At 43.0% G+C, this 22,132-nt stretch overlaps 1 protein-coding gene across 2 annotated transcripts in view; it reads right to left on the bottom strand.

Annotated features, from left to right (window-relative positions):
* The window catches only part of LOC122548208 (gamma-aminobutyric acid receptor subunit rho-2-like), a 59,039-nt gene that overhangs the window by 19,968 nt on the left and 16,939 nt on the right, over window positions 1-22,132 (bottom strand). For both annotated transcript variants that reach the window (XM_043686763.2, XM_043686756.2), the window contains exon 3: window positions 7,664-7,731. In XM_043686763.2, coding sequence (XP_043542698.2) covers window positions 7,664-7,731 — 68 coding nt within the window. The remainder of the gene's footprint in view (window positions 1-7,663; window positions 7,732-22,132) is intronic.

The raw sequence follows: 22,132 nt of genomic DNA, 5'->3' as shown, positions 1-22,132 counted from the left end.
TTAGTTATCTTAAATGTAGCACCTGCTCCTACTACCCCGATTTTATTTCCTGTACAGACCGGGTAGATTCCTTTCTGTGAGAACCAATCTTTATTTCCTTCCATAGATTACTCATACTGTGTTTTAGGGTGACACTTGGTCTAGGAGTGCATAATAATGTCACTACTACATGTACCACAAGTTGGTGGAATGGAAAAAGAGACAGTTGGCAACTTGTGTTTCTCACTCAGTGACCATGATAATGAGATTGAAGCCATCTCCCTCACCACAGACATTGACATTCAGAAGTATGCACTCGTCCTACCATTGAAGAGTAGACGACGTTTACTACACATAGATACCTCTTTTAACTGTCCAGAAATCATTAATGTTGGAGACCTCACATCTGCATAAGCTTGCCTCTGACCATAGTCTAAAAGTAAATCTCAAAATAGAAGAGATAACTGAATATCTTTTGATATTGATCACTTCCAGAAATAACCTTGTTTGTAATGGTGCATAATTTACCATGAGATGATTATAAATGAAATATGAAATGTGACAGACAGGCCACATGTTTGAGAAGGGAGTGATTGATTTGTTTACATTTGCCATTATAACTCTTGATTCTATTTAAGATGGGTGGGAGTTCAAGCCCCACTCTAGAACCAGGGTTGCCATTCCGTGCTTCCTGAGATTGAGAAATTACAATAATCTATCTGCTTTGGCGATCAAAGTATATTCGAATGATCACATGATATTGTTTCAAAAGCTGAGATTTATCCCTACATCCAAACCAACATTCCTCCAGCAACCAAGGTCATAAAAAACATTTACTGGTCGTACATCATATGCTGTTTATGGGATTTTCCAGTGGGCACAAGGGCTGCCCATGTTTTACTGTACAGAATAGCCACCATTCCTCAAAATAGTTTGCTAGATTTTTCTGAGTAAAACCACAAGGACTATATTTTTCTTTCAGTCTTTAAAATTGTTTTACACACATAGACCTGATCGTATCTCTGCTTTTGTAAAGATAGGAAATAGGAGCAGGAGTAGTCCATTTGGCCCTTTGAACCTGCTCTGCCATTCAGTATGATCATGGCTGATCATCCAACTCAGTACCCTGTTCCTGCTTTCTCCCCGTACTCTTTGATTCCTTTAGGCCTAAAAACTATATCTAACGTCTGTTGAAAGTATGTAATGTTATGGCCTCAACCACTTTCTATAGCAGAAAATTCCGGTGGCTCAGTGGTTAGCACTGCTGCCTCACAGTGCCAGGGACCCGGCCTCGGGTGATTGTCTGTGTGGAGTTTGCACATTCTCCCTGTGGGTTTCCTCCGCGTGCTCCAGTTTCCTCTTACAATCCAAAGTTGTGCAGGTCAGGTGAATTGGCCATTCTAAGTTACCCACAGTGTTCAGGGATGTGTAGAATAGCTGCATTAGTCAGGGGTAAATATAGGATAATAGGGTAGGGTAATGGGTCTGGGTGGGTTACTCTTCAGAGGGGCAGTGTGGACTTGTTGGGCCAAAGGGCCTGTTTCCACACTGTAGGGATTCTATTCCAATAGCACTGGGCAGCACGGTGGCTCAGTGGTTAGCGCTGCTGCCTCACATCGCCAGGGACCGGGGTTTGATTCCAGCCTCGGGTGACTGTCTGGGTGGAGTTTACACATTCTCCCTGTGTCTGCATGGGTTTCCTCCCACAATCCAAAAGATGTGCAGGTCAAGTGAGTTATCCATGCTAAATTGTCCATAGTGTTCAGGGATGTGTAGGTTAGGCGTCTTAGTCAGGGGTAAATATAGGGTAGGGGAATGGGTCTGGGTGGGTTACTCTTCAGAGGGTCGGTGTGGACATGTTGGGCTGAAGGGCCTGTTTCCATACTGTAGGGAATCTAATCTAATCTCACTACTCTCTGGATAAAGAAATTTATTCTTATCTCAGTCCTAAATGGTCTACTCCATACCTTTAGAGTGTGACCCCTGATTCTGTACTTCTTGGTCATCAGACATATCCATCCTGAATTTACCCTGTTGAGTCCTTTTGAATTTATAAGTTTCTACGAGATCTCCCCTCATTCTTCTTAACTCCAGTGAATATAGTCCTAACCAATTCAGTCTCTCTCTGTCTGTCAGTCCTGCTATCCCAGAAATCAGTAGAAAATGAGGACTGCAGAGTCAAAAAGTCTGGTGCTGGAAAAGCACAGCAGGTCAGACAGCATCCGAGGAGCAGCAGAATCGACGTTTCAATCATAGGAATGTGAGGGGAGACCAAGGGGACTGAGAGATAAATTTGGGGGGAGAGCTGGGGCAAAGTAGCTGGGAATGCAATAGTTTGATGAAGGTGTGGGGTGATGGTGATAGATTAGATTAGATTAGATTAGATTAGATTAGATTAGATTAGATTACAGTGTGGAAACAGGCCCTTCGGCCCAACAAGTCCACACCGACCCGCCGAAGCGAAACCCACCCATACCCCTACATTTACCCCTTACCTAACACTACGGGCAATTTAGTATGCCAATTCACCTAACCTGCACATCTTTTGGACTGTGGGAGGAAACCGGAGCACCCGGAGGAAACCCACGCAGACACGGGGAGAACGTGCAAACTCCACACAGTCAGTCGCCTGAGTCGGGAATTGAACCCGGGTCTCTGGCGCTGCGAGGCAGCAGTGCTAACCACTGTGCCACCGTGCCGCCCTTAGATCAGAATGGAGGGTGGAGCAGATAGGTGGGAAGGAAAATGGACAGATAGGACAGTTCAAGAGGGTGGTGCTGAGTTGGAGGGTTGGATCTGGGATGAGGTGGGGGGAGGGGAGATCAGGAAACTAGTGAAATCCACATTGCTCCCCTGTGGTTGGAGGATCCCAAGGCAGATGATGAGGTGTTCTTCCTCCAGGCGTTGGGTGGCTAGTATTTGGTGGTGGAGGAGACCCAGGACTTGCATGTCCTTCATCGAGTGGGAGGGAGAATTGAAGGGTTCAGCCTCCATAGGGCTGTGGGGTTGATTGGTGCATGTATCCCAGAAATGTTGTATGAAACATTCCGCAAGTAGGCATCCTGTTTCCCCCATGTAGAGGAGACCATATTGAGAGCAATGGACACAGTAGATGAGGTGTGTGGAGGTGCAGGAAAATCTCTGCCAGATGTGGAAGGTTCCTTTGGGGCCTTGGATGGAGGTGAAAGGGGTGGTGTCGGTGTAGGTTTTTCACCTCTTGCATTGGCAAAGGAAAGTGCCAGGAGTGGAGGCTGTGTTGGTGGGGGGCATGGAACTAACGAGGGAGTCGCAGAGGGAATGGTCTGTGCAATCGCAGACAGGGAAGGGGAGGGAAATATATCGCTGGTGGTGGGGTCTGATTGTAGGTGGCACAAATGGCGGAGGATGATGCATTGTTTCCAGAGGTTGGTGGGGTGGAAGGTGAGGATCAGGGGCTGCTGTCCTTGTTGTGATTGGAGGGGTGGAGTTCAAACACGGAGATGTGGGAAGTGGAGGAGATGCACTATGGGCATCATCCATCATGTGGGAGGGGAAATTGCAATCCTTGAAGTAAGAGGCTTTCTGTGATGTTCAGGAGTGTAATTCGTCCTCCTGGGAGCAGATGCGGCAGAGGCGGAGGAATTGGGAGTAAGGGATAGCATTTTTTTTCATAGATTGGAGAAGGTGTAGTCCAGGTAGCTATGGGACTCAGTGGGTTTGAAGTAGATGTCCGTGTTAAGTTGGTTGCCAGAAATGGAGATGAAGAGATCCAGGAAGGGGAGGGAGGTGTCCAAGATGGTCCAGATGAACTTAGAGTCATAGAGATGTACAGCACAGAAACAGACCCTTCAGTCCAACTCATCCATGCTGACCAGACATCCCAACCCAATCTAGTCCCACCTGCCAGTACTGGCCCATATCCCTCCAAACCCTTCCTATTCATATACCCAGGCAGATACCTTTTAAATGCTGTAATTGTACTAGCCTCACCACTTCCTCTGGCAGCTCATTCCATTCACTCACCACCCTCTACGTGAAAAGATTGCCCCTCCTCTCCCTTTTATATCTTTCCCCTGTCACCCTGAACCTATGGCCTCTGGTTCTGGACTCCCTCATCTGTGGGAAAAGGCTGAGTCTACTTATCCTATCCATGTCCCGCATGATTTTATAAACCTCAATAAGGTCACCCCTCAGCCTCCGATGCCCCAGGGAAAACAGCCCTAGCCTATTCAGTCTCTTCCTATAGCTCAAATCCTCCAACTCTGGCAACATCCTTGTAAATCTTTTCTGAATCTTTTCAAGTTTCACAACATCTTTCCGATAGGAAGGAGACCAGAATTGCATGCAATATTCCAACAGTGGCCTAACCAATGTCCTGTACAACCGCAACATGACATCCCAACTCCTGTACTCAATACTCTGACCAATAAAGGAAAGCATACCAAACGCCTTCTTCACTATCCTATCTACCTGCGACTCTACTTTCAAGGAACTATGAACCTGCACTCCAAGGTCTCTTTGTTCAGCAACACTCCTGAGGACCTTACTATTAAGTGTATAAGTCCTGCTAGGATTTGCTTTCCCAAGATGCAGCACCTCGCATTTATCTAAATTAAAGTCCATCTGCAACGAAGAAACGGAGGGCTTGGAGGCCTTCGTCATGGTGGATGGACGTGCACAGGGACTGAATGTCCATGGTGAAGATAAGGCATTGGGAGCCAGGGAACCAAAAGTCATGGAGGAGGTGTCCCAAATGTATGTGGGAAGATCCTGGACCAAGGGGGACAGGACGATATCAAGGTATGCAGAGATAAGCTTGGTGGGGCATGAGCAGGCGGAAATAATGGGTCAACCGTGGCAGTCAGGTTTGTGAGGATAAGTTCAGTGGGGCAGAATGCAGAGATAGTCAGTGGAGCAGGAGCAGGCAGAGACAATGGGTCGACTGGAACAGTAAGGTTTGTGGGGATAGGTTCGGTGGGGCAGGACTGCCCCGGTCAACCCATCACTCTCCACCTGGTCCTGCCCCACCGAACTGATCTCCGCATATCTTGACACAGTACTGTCCCCCTTGGTCTAGGAACCCCCCACATACATTCAGGACACCACCCACATCCTCCACCTCCTCCATGAGTTTCGGTTCCCCAGCCCCAATGCCTCATCTTCACCATGGACATTCAGTCCCTGTTTATTCCAACCAGTACCCTTCCACCAACAGACTCATTCAATTGGCTGAATTGATCCTCACCCTCAACAATTTCTCCTTCGAATCCTCCCATTCGTTCAAACCAAAAGAGTAGCCATGGGCACCTGCATGGGCCCCAGCTATGCCTGCCTCTTTGTCAGATATGTGGAACAGACCACCTTCTGCCTAAACACAGGCACCATTCCCCACCTTTTCCTCCGCTACATTGATAACTGTATTGGCGCCACCTCATATTCCCACATGGAGGTTGAACAGTTCATCAACTTCACGAACACCTTCTACCCTGACTTCAAGTTCACCTAGACCATCTCGGATACCTCCCTCCCCTTCCTGGACCTCTCCATTTCCGGCAACCAACTCAACATGGACACCTACTTCAAACACACCAACTCCCACAGCTAGCTGGACTACACCTCTTCCAAACCCCCTTCTGTAAAAACGCTATCCCAATTCCTCCACCTCCACCATATCTGTTCCCAGGAGGACCAATTCCACTCCAGAACATCCCAGATGGCATCTTACTTCAGGAACTGCAATTTCCCCTCCCATGTGTTCAACAATGTCCTCCAGCACAACCCTTCCACTTCCTGCACTCCAGCCCTTGAACTCCACCCCTCCAATCGCAACAAGGACAGAATTCCCTGGTCCTCACCTTCTATCCTACTAACCTCGGGATAGAACACATCATCCTCCGCCATTTCTGCCATCTACAAACAGACCCCACCACCAGAGATATATTTCCCTCCCCACCCCTATCTGTGTTCCGCAGACACCATTCCCTCCCGACTCCCTCGTTAGGTCCATTCCTGGCCCCCAACATCCCACCCTCCACTTCTGGCACCTTCCATTGCCACCACAAGAGATGAAAATCCTGCACTCACACCTCCCCCCTCACATCCATACAAGGCCCCAAAGGATCCTTCTACATCTGGCAGAGATTTTCCTGCACCTCCAAACACCTCATCTATTGTGTCCATTGCTCTCAATGTGGTCTCCTCTATACTGGGGAGACAGGACGCCAACTTGTGGAATGTTTCAGACAGCATCTCTGGGACATACGTACTAAACAACCCCACCGTCCTGTGGCTGACCATTCAACTCCCCCTCCCACTCCAGCAAGGTCATGCAAGTCCTGGGTCTCCTCTACCACCAAATGCTAGCCACTCGACGCCTGGAGGAAGAACACCTCATCATCCGCTTTGGGACCCTCCAACCACATGGGATCAAGGTGGATTTCATTAGTTTCCTGATGTCCCTTCCCCCCATCTCATCCCAGATCCAACCCTCCAACTCAGCACTGCCCTCTTGAACTGTCCTACATATGCATTCTCCTTCATAACTATCTGCTCCATCTTCCGTTCCAACCTATCACCATCACCCTATACCTTCATCTACCTATCGCCTTCCAAGCTACCTTCCCCCAGCCTCCTTCCCATTTATCTCTCAGCCCCCTTGACTCCACCCCCCAACCAACATTCCTGATGAAGAGCAGCACCACACTATCCCAGGAATCAGTCTGGTAAACCTTTGTTGCACTCCCTCCTTCTTCAGCTGAGATCAAATCTGCACACAATACTCCAAGTACAGTTTCAACAAGGTCCTGTATAATTGCCTCCACCTCCAACTTCCCTCCACCTGTAATAGAATCCTTTCATTATAAAGGCCAACATCTCATTTGCCTTCTTCACTACCTTTAGCACCTGCAATGTTTACTTTCAGCAATTGGTATATAAGAACACCCAGGTCTCACTGCATTTCCCAATCTATCACTAATCAGATTATAATCTGCCTTCCTGTTTTTGCTACCAAAATGGATAACTTTACATTTATCCACGTTATACTTCATCTGCCTTGCATTTGCCCACTCATTCAATTTGTCCACATCATATTTGGCATGCGCTACACTATTACTTTTCAAACTACTTGAAAAGTCAATTCTCATCAAAACAATATTTTATCATTACTTTGAAAACCAAAATATTTTAGGCTTTAGAAATGTAATAGTTAATCAAAATGTTTGAGCTACAAACAGCAATCTTACATTCAGTTTCTCATGAAATAAACGTATAATTTCTACAATTTTTACTATGAATTATTGCCAGTACATTTAGGTCATTCACAATTTTTACAATACTCATATGAGAAAATCAGAAGTTCCAACAATATGAAAGCCCACATAATAGTTGACAGCCATTTTCAGTCCTCTCATTACTGATCTTAATCATGTCACTATTACTCCCTCTGACTAGGAAGGGACAAAATATTAGAGGAAAGGTCCTCACTCACAAAATCTCAAAGCAATTGGCTGAAATCTATTTGTCATGTTCTCTTTACATTGCCTTGTCAAGACAGAAGAGAAAACACACAGGAAAGAGAAATTAGACAATAGAATTTCATCTAAACAATATATACATACATAAATATATATGATCAGATAGTGCTGCCTGTTTTGGTCTTAGGCCCATCTTAATGTAAATAGTGAAGCTCATTTTGATTACTTACCATATTCACCTCAGAAATACTGTCCAGGCTTTCCACCATCACATCAACTCCAACAGGTATTGCAGGGCCTGACAGTGCAAAATAGTGTCAATCCATGCATTTGGAAATGATTCTTAATGCAAACAAAAAAGCGTTTTTGTAAAAATCATAATTTAATTTCTCACTGACACTTGAATAGAAGGAGAAAAATATGTTCAGCTTATCCAAAAATCAGTGGATTTCTTTCTCGATATATCAAAATGCTAGCTGCATGGGTTTTTGCTCAGAATCTTCTGTAAGGATTAGAAATAAACTACAAAAATAGTATTGATTTACTGTCTGCTACTAGCCATGACAAGAGATGTTACATGATTGCAGCATCACATTAATCCATGTTACCATTTAAATATTGAAATGAAAAGCTTTGTTACTTAAAACACAAATAACTCTTCTGCTATTCTTCAGAAAACATTCTTGATGAAAGCGAGGCTTAATCTGTCAAAGGAACATAGATTTAGGAGCAGATGTAGACTATTCAACCTTTTGAGTCTGATCAACAGAAACAGAGATAATAGTAGTGGAAGTAGGAGTAGGCTATTAGATCCATCTTAATTAATATGTTCATGGTTGATCAACTTATCTCAATGAGGTTTACCCTCATACCCTTTAGCAACTTTAATGTTTTGAAATTATTTATTTCTTCTATAAGATCACAGCTGATTTGGTCCTCATCTCAAACACAATTTCCTGTCTGTTTACCATAACACTTGACTCCCTTATCTATGAAAAATCTATCTAATTCACCGTGGAATTAATCCAAGGTCCAGCCTTGACTTTCTTAGGAAGATAATTTCACAGAAGAACAGCCCTCCCTAAAAAAACTGTATCTGATGAATTTGGAGGTTGTTCCATGAACAGCGTGTGGGAAGCTGGGTAAAGAATTGAATGTGAGGGATGCCAAAGTGGTAGGATAGGGCGTCAGTTAGGCACGTTTGATATGGCACAAAAACCTGGTAGGCCTCACAGCCAGAATCCATTTAAAAATCTCAATGCAACTCGCACTTAGTCCAAAAAAAAGTTAGATTCAGCCCGTGGTCACTATTATTGAACTCAAAATTCACCACCTGCCACAGTAGGATTCAAACCCAAATCCCCAGAGGATTAGCCTGGATCTCTAGGATACGATTCTAGTGATATCACTACTATATCACTTCCTCCCCAATCCTATTTTGGCTTTCCAACTATCCTAGTATAACATTCTTAATAATTTGTTCTAGCAATTTCCCCTGACAGATCCCTTGTTGTCAGAAAGTTTGACATGAGATGGATGTCACAGATTTTAAAATGGTACTAAAAGCTTTAAACAGCATGTATGTTAATAACAGAAGGTTAATAACAATAGAGTGCTGACCACCTAATCAATATAATTGGAGATCATGTGCAAGCTGTCCCTGAAACAATGGCACTAACACAGCTCACTGCTTAGTGAGGTCAGTTAATGTGGAACTGTCATGCTGAGCTGACAAAAAGCCAGAGAGGGTAATTTAAGGGTAGTTTGGTTAAATATGGAGCAGACTCTCCTCTGAGGGTTATTTGAAGGTCCAGAATTAACAACCCTAGTTCTCTAGGCCCTGCTGGCAGGCTCTCTGGATGCTCTTTTCAAAACCCTTCTCCAAAGTTTTTTGAATTCATTCATGGCAGATGGGTTTCTCTGGCTGGGTTAACACTTATTGTCTATCCCCAGTTGTCCTTCAGAAGGTGTGGTGAATTGTCTTCTTGAACTGCTTCAGTCCATTTGGTTTAGAGAGACCCACAATGTCCTTAGGGAAAATGTTCCACAATTTTGAGCCAGTGACACTGGTGATATATTTCCAAGTCAGGATGGGGAGTGACTGATTGCCGAACTTGCAGATGTGATTTTCCCATGTACCTGCTGCGCTTGTCCTTCTAGATGTTAGTGGTCATGGGTTTGGAAAGTGCTGCCTGAGAAACCTTGGTGAATTTCTGCAGGTCATCTTGACAATAGTACATATTGTTGTTACTGAGAGTCGTTGGGAGAGGGAGTAAATATTTGAGGATGTGGTGTCAATCATGCCTGAAGCTTCAATCTAGATGGTGTTAAGCTTCTTGGAACTTCCATCACAGTCCTGAATTGTGCCTTGCAAATGGTGGACAGTTTCTGCAGAGTCAGGAGGTGAATTACTTGCTGCAGACTTCATTGTCTCTGACCTGCTCTTGTAGTCATTGTATTTATATGTCTAGACCAGTTAAGTTTCTCATCACTGGTAAAGCCTAGGATGGTAATAGTGTGGTTATTGGTAGTAGCTGAAGAATCAGCATAATGAGGAACATTTTCATCCAAATAAATTGTCTACATCAATGGAGGAGGTTAAAACTGTCTGGTCCAGTCATTCCTTCAATTTTGCTGAGCCAAAATCCTGGTACACTCTTCCTAAGAACACCATGGGTGTCCCTTAATCCCAAGGAGAACAGCAGATCGAGAAGGCATGTCACTGCCACCTTTTCCAGGACAGTTAGTAATGGGCAATGAATGCCGGCCTATCCAGTGACACCCACATTCTATAAATGAATATAAGAATTACTAACAGCACACTAAAATGCCCCTTACCCAGGGCCTTTACATATGTAAATTGGGTGTGTGCATCCTTGGGGTATGCAGCCTATCCAATTCCAGTCTTTCCCTTGGTAAAATTCCACAAAGGCAGGACGCGGACATGGTTCCCGCGATTACGGTAGCCTTCTCTGCCTCCTGGAGCCAGTAAAATTCAGCTGAATATCTCCTACATAGCCCCATGTCAGGTTTTGCTTATAATGTTTCGGTATGCGGTATATTAAAGTCAATATGTAAATATTGTTGTTGCTGGGAAATGGAAATTTAATTTTGGGTACCATGTGTTCTGCTTACCGTGCCCAGTGATGTATCTTATTTCCAATATCAACTATCATATAAACCTTACCCCAATTCAGCACTGAACCACGTGTAGCTTTCTGCTGTAGCTATAAACTAAATAGGAAGAAGGATTGAGGCGGTTTTTCATTAGTTTAAGTTGAAAAACGTAATCAGTCATTCACATTCACTGGGCAGTGTGCCATCGAGCTGAGCTGATCTCCTCTCGATAACCCAATCTGGGCAACAGGGATGAGGCAGAGCCATCTCAAAGTTAAATCTCTTTTCCAATAGTAATAATGAAAACATGCCCTCTGCATGATGTGGGACAGGGTTTGCAGCAAGTTATGTAAGATCTGGATGATTCATGGGCCAAAGGATAAAACAATCAATTTACTTACAGAGAATAAATCTTGCTGGATAAAGACAATTACTGGAAGGGAAATAATATATTTAGGTTTGTTAGTAAATAGAATTATTGAGAGTGGAGGGAATACCCTATGGAGGATAAACAAGGCGATGCCTTCCCGCCATGTTAATTTTAACAAGGCTATAAATATGGTTACAAATCATGAGTTTGTGGATTTATTCAAAATAATCCTTCAAGTAAAGTATTGCATTGATTTTCTGTCCAAGCTGATTTTGTAATGGAAGGCAGGGACCAAGAAAATTGTTGATGCCGCATTTATTTTTAGTGTGCATTATCAGCATCAAACCTTGCCTATCGTAGATGGTGATCGTGTTTATTCCATGGCAGAAATTTTCAAACAAAGATTAAGATATTTAAATCAGGGATCTAGACTTGGAATAGGGTATTTTTGTGATAGTTGTCTGCTCCAAAACCTGACCGGACATTTAGTAAACTCACAGAGCAACTCATGCCATTAATAAGCAGGAAGGAACCTTCAGCAGTGATACTTGAAGAGCTTAACCACAACATATCAGGCAGGGAGGAAAGGGTCGTGCGAGGGAGCCGTGGTTTAATAAGGAATTGGAATCCCTTGTTAAATGGAAGAGGGCGGCCTATCTCAAGATGAGACGTGAAGGTTCAATTGGGGCGATTGAGAGTTATAGGGTAGCCAGGAAGGACCTGAAGAGAGAGTTAAGAGCAGCAAGGAGGGGACATGAAAGGTCCTTAGTCGGTAGGATTAGGGAAAACCCTAAGGCTTTCTATAGGTATGTTAGGAATAAAAGAATGACTAGGGTAGGAATAGGTCCAGTCAAGGATAGTCGTGGGAAGTTGCGTGTGGAGGCGGAAGAGATTGGGGAGACACTGAATGAATACTTTTCTTCAGTATTTACTCAGGAACAGGGCATTGTCGTCGATGTGAATACTGAGTCACAAATAAGTAGAATGGATGGCTTTGAGGTATGTAGAGAAGAGGTGTTGGAAATCCTGGAAAAGGTGAAAATAGATAAGTCCCCTGGGCCTGATGGCATTTATCCTAGGATTCTCTGGGAAGCAAGGGAGGAGATTGCAGAGCCATTGGCCTTGATTTTTATGTCCTCTTTGTCTACAGGAGTAGTGCCAGAAGACTGGAGGATAGCAAATGTGGTTCCCTTGTTCAAAAAGGGGAGTAGGGATAACCCTAGTAACTATAGGCCGGTGAGTCTCACTTCTGTTGTGGGCAAAGTCTTAGAGAGAATTGTAAGGGATAGGATTTATGCACATCTGGATAGGAATAATGTGATCAAGGATAGTCAACATGGTTTTGTGAAGGGCAGGTCGTGCCTCACAAACCTTATTGAGTTCTTTGAAAAGGTGACGAAGGAGGTTGATGAGGGGAAAGCGGTAGATGTGGTATATATGGATTTTAGTAAGGCGTTTGATAAGGTTCCCCATGGTAGGCTACTGCAGAAAATACGGAGATATGGCATTGAGGGTGAGTTGGAGGTTTGGATTAGGAATTGGCTGGATGGAAGAAGACAGAGGGTAGTAGTTGATGGCAAAGTTTCTTCATGGAGTGCCGTCACTAGCGGTGTTCCGCAAGGATCTGTTTTGGGACCATTGCTGTTTGTCATTTTTATAAATGACCTGGAAGAGGGGTTAGAAGGTTGGGTGAGCAAGTTTGCAGATGATACGAAAGTCGGAGGAGTTGTTGACAGTGAGGAAGGATGTGGCAGGTTACAGCAGGATATAGAGAAGCTGCAGAGCTGGGCAGAAAGGTGGCAAATGGAATTCAATGTAGCTAAATGTGAGGTGATTCACTTTGGGAAGAATAACAAAAAGATGGGGTACTGGGCTAATGGTCGGATACTTGGTAGTGTGGATGAGCAGAGGGATCTTGGTGTCCATGTACACAGATCTCTGAAAGTTGCCACCCAGGTAAATAGTGCGGTGAGGAAGGCATATGGCGTACTGGCTTTTATTGGTAGAGGAATTGAGTTCCGGAGTCCTGAGGTCATGATGCAGTTGTATAAAACTCTGGTGCGGCCGCATCTGGAATATTGTGTGCAGTTTTGGTCGCCATACTATAGGAAGGATGTGGAGGCACTGGAACGGGTGCAGAGGAGGTTTACCAGGATGTTGCCTGGTATGGAAGGAAGATCGTATGAGGATAGACTGAGACACTTGGGGCTGTTTTCATTAGAGAAAAGAAGGTTTAGGGGTGACTTGATTGAGGTGTACAAGATGATTAGGGGGTTAGATAGGGTTGACAGTGTGAACCTTTTCCCGCGTATGGAGTCGGGTATTACAAGGGGGCATAGCTTTAAATTAAGGGGGGGTAGATATAGGACTGAAGTTAGGGGTAGGTTCTTCACTCAGCGAGTCGTAAGTTCATGGAATGCCCTGCCAGCAGCAGTGGTGGACTCTCCCTCTTTATGGGCATTTAAGCGGGCATTGGATAGGTATATGGAGGATAGTGGGTTAGTATAGGTTAGGTGGGCTTGGATCGGCGCAACATCGAGGGCCAAAGGGCCTGTACTGCGCTGTATTCTTCTATGTTCTATGTTCTATGTTCTATGTTCTATGTTCTATATAGCTGGTTGTTGGTTTGTCCTTTTCAGAACTTGATTGAGGTTTGTGAAGAAGTAACAAAGAGGATTGATGAGGGCAGAGCAGTAGATGTGATCTATATGGACTTGAGTAAGGCATTCGACAAGGTTCCCCATGGGATGCTGGTTAGCAAGGTTAGATCTCACGGAATACAGGGACAACTAGCCATTTGGATACAGAACTGGCTTGAAGGTAGAAGACAGAGTATGGTGGTGGAGGCTTGTTTTTCAGACAGGAGGCCTGTGATCTGTGGAGTGTCACAAAGATCGGTGCTGGTTCCACTACTTTTCATCATTCATATAAATGATTTGGATGTGAGCATAAGAGGTATAGTTAGTAAGTTTGCAGATGACACCAAAATTGGAGGTGTAGTGAACGGCGAAGAAGGTTACCTCAGGTTACAACAGGATCTTGATCAGATTGGCCAATGGGCTGAGAAGTGGCAGATGGAGTTTAATTTAGATAAATGCGAGGTGCTACATCTTGGGAAAGCAAATCTTAGCAGGACTTATACAGTTAATGGTAAGGTCCTAGGGAGTGTTGCTGAACAAAGAGACCTTGGAGTGCAGTTTCATGACTCCTTGAAAGTGAAGTTGTAAGCAGATAGGATAGTGAAGAAGGCGTTTGGTATGCTTTCCTTTATTGCTCAGAATATTGAGTACAGGAGTCGCAAGGTCATGTTGCAGCTGTAAAGGACATTGTGTTAGGCCACCTTTGGAATATTGCGTGCAATTCTGGTCTCCTTCCTATCAGAAAGATGTTGTGAAACCTGAAAGGGTTCAGGAAAGATTAACAAGGATGTTGCCAGGGTTGGAGGATTTGAGCTATAGAGAGTGGTTGAATAGGCTAGGTTTTTTTTCCCTGGAGCGTCGGAGGCTGAGGGGTGACCTTATAGAGGTTTATAAAATCACGAGGGGCATGGATAGGATAAATAGACGAAGTGTTTTCCCTCGGGTGGGGGAGTCCAGAACTAGAGGGCATAGGTTTAGGATGAGAGGGAAAAGATATAAAAGAGACCTTAGGGGCAACTTTTTCACACAGAGGGTGGTACGTGTATGGAATGAGCTGCCAGAGGAAGTAGTGGAGGCTGGTACAATTGCAACATTTTAAAGGCATCTGGATGGGTATATGAATAGGAAGGGTTTGGAGGGATGTGGGCCGGGTGCTGGCAGGTGGGACTAGATTGGGTTGGGATATCTGGTTGGCATGGACGTGTTGGACCGAAGGGTCTGTTTCCATGCTGTACACCTTTGTGACTCTATGACTCTATAACTGCTGGTTAACAGTTTGGAAATTTTATAGTCTGTTTTCCACCTAAGAAAACAATTCTGACTCCCAAGAAGTTGCATTTTCTAGTATTTCACAATGGAATATTTGACTTTATAATTACTATGGCTATAAAAAACACTAGTTACCACACATTACTGTGTACAGAGCTAGGCACTGCACTTTAGAAAGGATATACTTTGTGTTTGATGTGGTAATGTCCCACCTCCAGCCCAGAAGGCCTGGATTCAAGTTCTGGTTGCTCCATAGGTGTTTCATTAGATGTTTGAAGGGGTTGATTAAAAATGTCTATATTGGGTCTTGGGAAGAGACCAGGATAGATTTGTCAGAATATTACCAAGGGGTACTGGAGGAATTTCATAAACAAAGCATAAAATATAGAGTGCTAAGGGATGCTTTTGCTTGAGAATGTAAGGATTTGATAAAGGATAACATCTCCAGGGTAAGTCTAGAAACAGTGGATATACATATCATTTCAGAAGTGAAATTCTTCATATGAAGAGTGATTAAAATGCAGAATCCTTTTCCTCAAAATAAATCCAACACTTATTTGATTAACTGCCTGAAATTGAAGATTAACAGATTTGGCTAACCAATGTTAAGAGTTATGGAGCCAAAATAGGTGGATGGAGCTCAGAAAAAACTGACAGGCCTCCTCCTATCTCTATGTTTTTGTCTACTGTGAGGGAATCTGTGTCTTTCGACTTGATTTCTACTTTTTAAAGCAGGCCTTAACTGTTTCACCGAACTTGCACTGAAAAGGGAAGAGGAGGGGAAACAGAACAGATAATTTTACAAAGGAAACTGACCTTCATAGTATCTAAGGAAACAAAAGGTTTGAAATTAGAAGACTAGAATATCTGGATGAACAGATCCTTTTAAAAAGATATAAAAGAACATAAATAAGTGCAAGCAGGGATAGCAGTTGATGAATCCACTGTGCAATACAGGCAAGCTGCAGAAGACTGAAGAAAGCAGAGTCCAGAACCAGAAGCTGAGAAATGTTGTTGAACTGTTTCTGTTCCTGCAAGGTAGTATACATGAATCTCCAAGGTCCATGCAGAGCAGCAGGTCCTGTAAGTGACAGCTAATGTATTGTGATGAGTATGTATGGAACCTCCCAGTGGCTGCGCAGTTTGAGAGAGAACATTCGTTGTGATCACTAACATTCCCTAGATTCAGGGATGGTAGAATATTCAAAAGGAGGGAGACAGAAAGTAGGAAACTACAGGGCAGCTCAACATCTGTCAAAGGAAAAATGTTAGAGACTATTAATCAAGAAGCCCCCACGGTAGGCTACTGCAGAAAATACGGAGATATGGCATTGAGGGTGAGTTGGAGGTTTGGATTAGGCATTGGCTGGATGGAAGAAGACAGAGGGTAGTAGTTGATGGCAAAGTTTCTTCATGGAGTGCCGTCACTAGCGGTGTTCCGCAAGGATCTGTTTTGGGACCATTGCTGTTTGTCATTTTTATAAATGACCTGGAAGAGGGGTTAGAAGGTTGGGTGAGCAAGTTTGCGGATGATACGAAAGTCGGAGGAGTTGTTGACAGTGAGGAAGGATGTGGCAGGTTACAGCAGGATATAGAGAAGCTGCAGAGCTGGGCAGAAAGGTGGCAAATGGAATTCAATGTAGCTAAGTGTGAGGTGATTCACTTTGGGAAGAATAACAAAAAGATGGGGTACTGGGCTAATGGTCGGATACTTGGTAGTGTGGATGAGCAGAGGGATCTTGGTGTCCATGTACACAGATCTCTGAAAGTTGCCACCCAGGTAAATAGTGCGGTGAGGAAGGCATATGGCGTACAGGCTTTTATTGGTACAGGAATTGAGTTCCGGAGTCCTGAGGTCATGATGCAGTTGTATAAGACTCTGGTGCGGCCGCATCTGGAATATTGTGTGCAGTTTTAGTCGCCATACTATAGGAAGGATGTGGAGGCACTGGAACGGGTGCAGAGGAGGTTTACCAGGATGTTGCCTGGTATGGAAGGAAGATCGTATGAGGAAAGACTGAGACACTTGGGGCTGTTTTCATTAGAGAAAAGAAGGTTTAGGGGTGACTTGATTGAGGTGTACAAGATGATTAGGGGGTTAGATAGGGTTGACAGTGTGAACCTTTTCCCGCGTATGGAGTCGGGTATTACAAGGGGGCATAGCTTTAAATTAAGGGGGGGTAGATATAGGACTGAAGTTAGGGGTAGGTTCTTCACTCAGCGAGTCGTAAGTTCATGGAATGCCCTGCCAGTAGCAGTGGTGGACTCTCCCTCTTTATGGGCATTTCAGCAGGCATTGGATAGGTATATGGAGGATAGTGGGTTAGTATAGGTTAGGTGGGCTTGGATCGGCGCAACATCTAGGGCCAAAGGGCCTGTACTGCGCTGTATTCTTCTATGTTGTTGTAGTAGGACATTTAAATAAGTTGAAGGTATTCAGGTTGAGTCAGGTTTTATGAAAGGAACATTGTGTCCCTCAAATCTACTGGAGTTCTTTACCTTAGGGAAGTAACATGCTGAGGATAAAGGTACTTTTGGATGAATTGTACTTAGGTTTCTAGAAGGCATTTGATAAAGTGTCACCCAAGTTGGACGGAAGGGTCTGTTTCCGTGCTGTACATCTCTATGACTCTATGACTGTGAAAGGTTATTACAAAAAATAAAATTCATGGTGCGAGGGGTAGCATGTTGGTTTGGCTGAAACATTTGAAACGTTATTTTTTTCTGGTTAGCGAGATGTAAAAGTGCTGTGCCACAGGGGTTAATGTTGGAACCATAACTGTTTACAACTTACATCACTAGGATGAAAGAGCTGAAAGTTGCCATTTCTTTCTGATGCCACGAGGATAGGTAGGAAAGTAAATTTTGAAGAGAACATAAGGAGGCTATAAGAAGATACAGACAAGGTAAATTTCTGGAAAATGAAATGTAATGTGGGACAACGTGATATTATCAATTTGACAGGAGGAATGACAAAGAAGCAACTTATCTAAATGGTGGGAGGCTGCAGAGCTCTGAGATGCAGAAAGTGTCCTAGTGCATGAATCACAAAAGGCTAATATGCAGTAAGTAATTAGGAAAGCTAATAGCATGTTATTGTTTATTGAGAGGGGGGAATTGAATACAAAAGTAGGGAAGTTATGCTTCAATAACACTAGGTATTGATGATACCATATTTGGAGTACTGAGTACAATATTAGTCTGGTTATTTAAGGAAGGTGGTAAATGTGTTGGAAGCCATTTTCAAATTGTTTATCAGAGTAATACGTGGGATAGGCAGGTTGTCTTATGAGACAGTCTAGGCTTACATCCACTGGGGTTTAGAAGAGCAGGAGGTAACTTAGTTGAAACATATCAGATCATGAGAGGTCTTGACAATGTGGAAGTGGAGATGTTTTGTCTGAAAGAAGAATCTAGAACTTGGGGTCACTGTTTAAAAATGGGGAGTCACCCATTTAAAACAGAAATAAAACAAATTGTTTTTACAAAAAAGGTTCAAAAGTCTTTGGAACTCCTTTCCTCAAAATGCAGAGTTTTTGAATATTTTTCAGGCAGAAGTGGATATAAACTTATTAAACATAGGGTGAAAGGTTATCAGGAGTAGGTAGGAATGTCAATTTGAAGTTACAATCAGACCAGCCATGATCTTACAGAGTGGCACAGCAGGCAGGAGGGACTGAATGGCCTCTTGCTCCTTGTTCATACATATGCAGAATGAGTGGTCTGTCAATTTGTAAGATATTCTATGGATCCGGGGTTACATGTAGGCCTGAGAAGGTAAGGATATCAGATTTCTCAATAATCAATAATACATTCATAGTCACCTTTACTGAGTTTAGCTTTAAAATCCAGATTTATTAATTGAATTCAAGTTCCATTAGGCACTGTAGGATTTGAACCTATGTTCACACAATATTAGCCTGGGCAGCTGGATTACTAGTTCAGTGATATTATTACTACAGCAGCATTTCTCCTTTTTGATGAATACCTCAACATCACGAGGGACCAGAACTCACCATGACCTGGATAGCAAGAAATGCAATGGGAGGAGGAGAAACATGAAGAGAAGGAAGAACAGGAAGGGCACTGACAAGTAGTGCCCCACAGCTGCTTTTCTCAGGGTGAAGCTCACTCACATAATTTAACATGAACCAATTCCCCCTTTCCCACAAGTCTTATCATCATCAAATATTTCACTGACAGTGAAGCACTCTAGGTGACTTTGAGGCGATTTGTCCTCCTTCCTCATACTGCATGAGAATGCTTTTGCAAATTGGGATCATGGAATTACACTGTTAAGGCAACTGAAGTGTAATTAAAATCATTGGTCCATATAGGTAACATGAAAATGATTGATAAACTAATCCAAGGGAACACATACTTAGTAACATAATGGAATGAAAAATGTTTTTAACATAAAAATGTGGGAGAACATATTTCCTCTTCCAACAATCTTCTTCTTCATTTACTCATGATACATTAATGACAAAGTGGCTGACAGGTTTCCTTCAGAACTTTGACCAATGAGCTTTTAACCCAATAGTATTAAGGAATTGATGACATCCTCTTCAAGTGCACAAATCAGACCATGTGATATGACATAATTCCTGCAAAAAGCATTTTACAAATGCTTTGGGTTAATGCTGCATTTCATTAACTTTAAGCCACCTATATGATCTATGAAATTACATAATTCTAAAATTGAATAAGCCTTGGTATACATTTTACTTTAGATATGTATTTTCTTTTCAGAATTTAAACAATTTTCATTTTCCACAGTGGAATCACTGCCTGGGGAACACTTTATTGCAAACAACATATTATACGTGAGCAAATACCGTATTTCCCAAGATAGATAGGTAGACAGCTGTTGTGCAGACACACATGCGTAAATTGCTGCTTCTTTTAATCTCATGGTCCTCAGAAGCCTGAGCTAGTTAATCCTCACTTGTACATTCAACTGAGCTTCCAGATGGTTTGTCAAATACCACAGCCAATGGGTTTCCAATGCAAAATCCAAAAAAGCGATTTGCAGTTTTAATTCTAAATGCATGTGGCTGCACACTGTGAGAGATGTGAAGAGCTTTAAAGTTACATTAATCTCCAAAGAAACCAATCTAAACTTGATGTAATGAATTACTGTTTCTGTCCTGCAGAAGAATATTTGAGCGCTATTATCAAGAGTGCCAACATCATAGCACATGTTAACACAAACGAGATAGATTTAACAAAACAAAAGCCAAAAATATGACTACCAATGTTGTCTGTTATAATTTCCTGTAACAAAATACATTTCAAATTTCTCACTTCTTAATTTTGCAGACCCTTGAAAAGGAATCACAGGGCTTTTGATTTTACAGCTAACACAGTGATTTTATAAGCTTCTCTAAGGTAACCCATAAGCTTCCCATGATACAGGAAAGAAGCCCCAGCTTATTCAACCTCTCCTTATAGCTCAAACCCTCCAACCCTGGCAACATTCTTATAAATCCTTCCTATGACAAGGAGACTAGAATTGCACACAGTATTCCAATAGTGGCCTAACCAAAGTCTTATACAGCCACAATATAACCTCTCAATTCCTACATTTAATGCACTGATCAATAAAGGCAAGCATACCAAATGCCTTCTTCACTATCCTATCTGCGACTCCACTTTCAGGGAACTATGAACCTACGCTCCAAGGTCTTTTTGTTCGGCATAATTCCCCAAGACCTTATCATTAAGTGTGTAAGTCCTGCCCTGATTTGCCTTTCCAAAATGCAGCACCTCACATTTCTTTAAATTAAACTCCATTTGCCACTCCTCTGTCCATTGGCCCATGTGATCAAGATCTTATTGTAATCTGAGATAACCTTCTTCGCTGTCCCTATATCTCCAATTTTGCTGTCATCTGCAAACTTATTAACGATACCTCCTATGTTCACATCTAAATCATTTATATAAATGACACAAAGCAGCAGACCTTGCACTGATCCTTGTGGCACACCGATGGTCACAGGCCTCCACCACTCTCTGTCTTCTACCTTTGAGCCAGTTTTGTATCCAAGTGGCTAGTTCTCCATATATGTCATGTGATCTAACCTTGCTGTCTACCATGAGGAACCTTGTCAAACACCTTATTGAAGTCCACAATCATCACATCTATCACTTAGCCCTCATCGATTCTCTTTGTTACTTCTTAAAAAATCTCAATAAAGTTAGTGACATACAATTTCCCACTCACAAAGCCATGTTGACTATCCCTAGCTAGTCCTTGCCATTCCGAAAATATGCAAATCCTGCCCCTCAAGATTCTTTCCAACAACTTACCCACCAACAATGTCAGGCTTACAGCTCTATACTTCCCATGTTTTTCCTTACCACCTTTCTTAAACAGTGACACCACGTTAGCCAATCTCCAGTCTTCCAGCACCTCACGTGTGGCTTTCGATGATACAAATATCTCAGCAAGGGGCCCAGCGATCATTTCCCTAACTTCCCACAGAGTTCTAGGGTACACCTGATCAGGTCCTGGGGATTTATCCACCTTTACAGATTTTAGCATGTTCAGCACCTCCTCCTCAGCAATATGGACATTTTTCAAAACATTACTATTTATTTCCCCATATTCTATATCTTCCACATTTGTCTCCACAGTAAACACTGTTGCAAAATACCCGTTTAGTATCTTCCCATCTCCTGCAGTTACAAATCTAGGCGGCTTTGCTGATCTTTAAGGCGTGCTATTCTCTCCCTAATTACCCTCTTTGGATTCTCTCAACCCTATTTGCCAAAGTTATCTTATGTCCCTTTTTTGCCAATCTGATTTCCCTCTTAAGTATACTCCTAATGCCTTTATACTCTTCTAAGGATTCATTTGATCTATCTTGTCTATACTTGACATATGCTTCCTTCTGATTCTTAATCAAAACCTGAAATTCTCTAGTCATCCAGCATTCCCTACACCTACCAGCCTTGCCCTTCACCCACCAGCCTTGCCCTTCACCTAACAGGAACATACAGTCTCTAGACTCTCGTTATCTCATTTTTGAAAGCTTTCTATTTTCCTGCTGTCTCTTTACCTGTGAACATTTGCCCCTCCCAATCAGCTTTTGAAAGTTCTTTAGTACAAACCCAAAGAGGTGATCATCCCTTTCCTATTTGTCAGTTCCACTCAAATAATTTCCCTGGACCTATTCCCAGAAATATCCTCCCTAAGTACAGCCATAATGTTATCCCTAATCAAAAACACTGCTCCTCCTCCTCTCTTTCCCCCTTTTCTATCCTTCCCATAGCATCTATACCTTGAAATGTTAAGCTGC

This window comes from Chiloscyllium plagiosum, unplaced genomic scaffold, assembly GCF_037043375.1.
Source record: "Chiloscyllium plagiosum isolate Xiang-an unplaced genomic scaffold, Cpla_swu_hap1 HiC_scaffold_3, whole genome shotgun sequence".
NCBI lineage: Eukaryota > Metazoa > Chordata > Chondrichthyes > Orectolobiformes > Hemiscylliidae > Chiloscyllium > Chiloscyllium plagiosum.
Note: the sequence above shows the minus strand (reverse complement) of the source record. Positions and strands in the feature narration are given on the sequence as shown.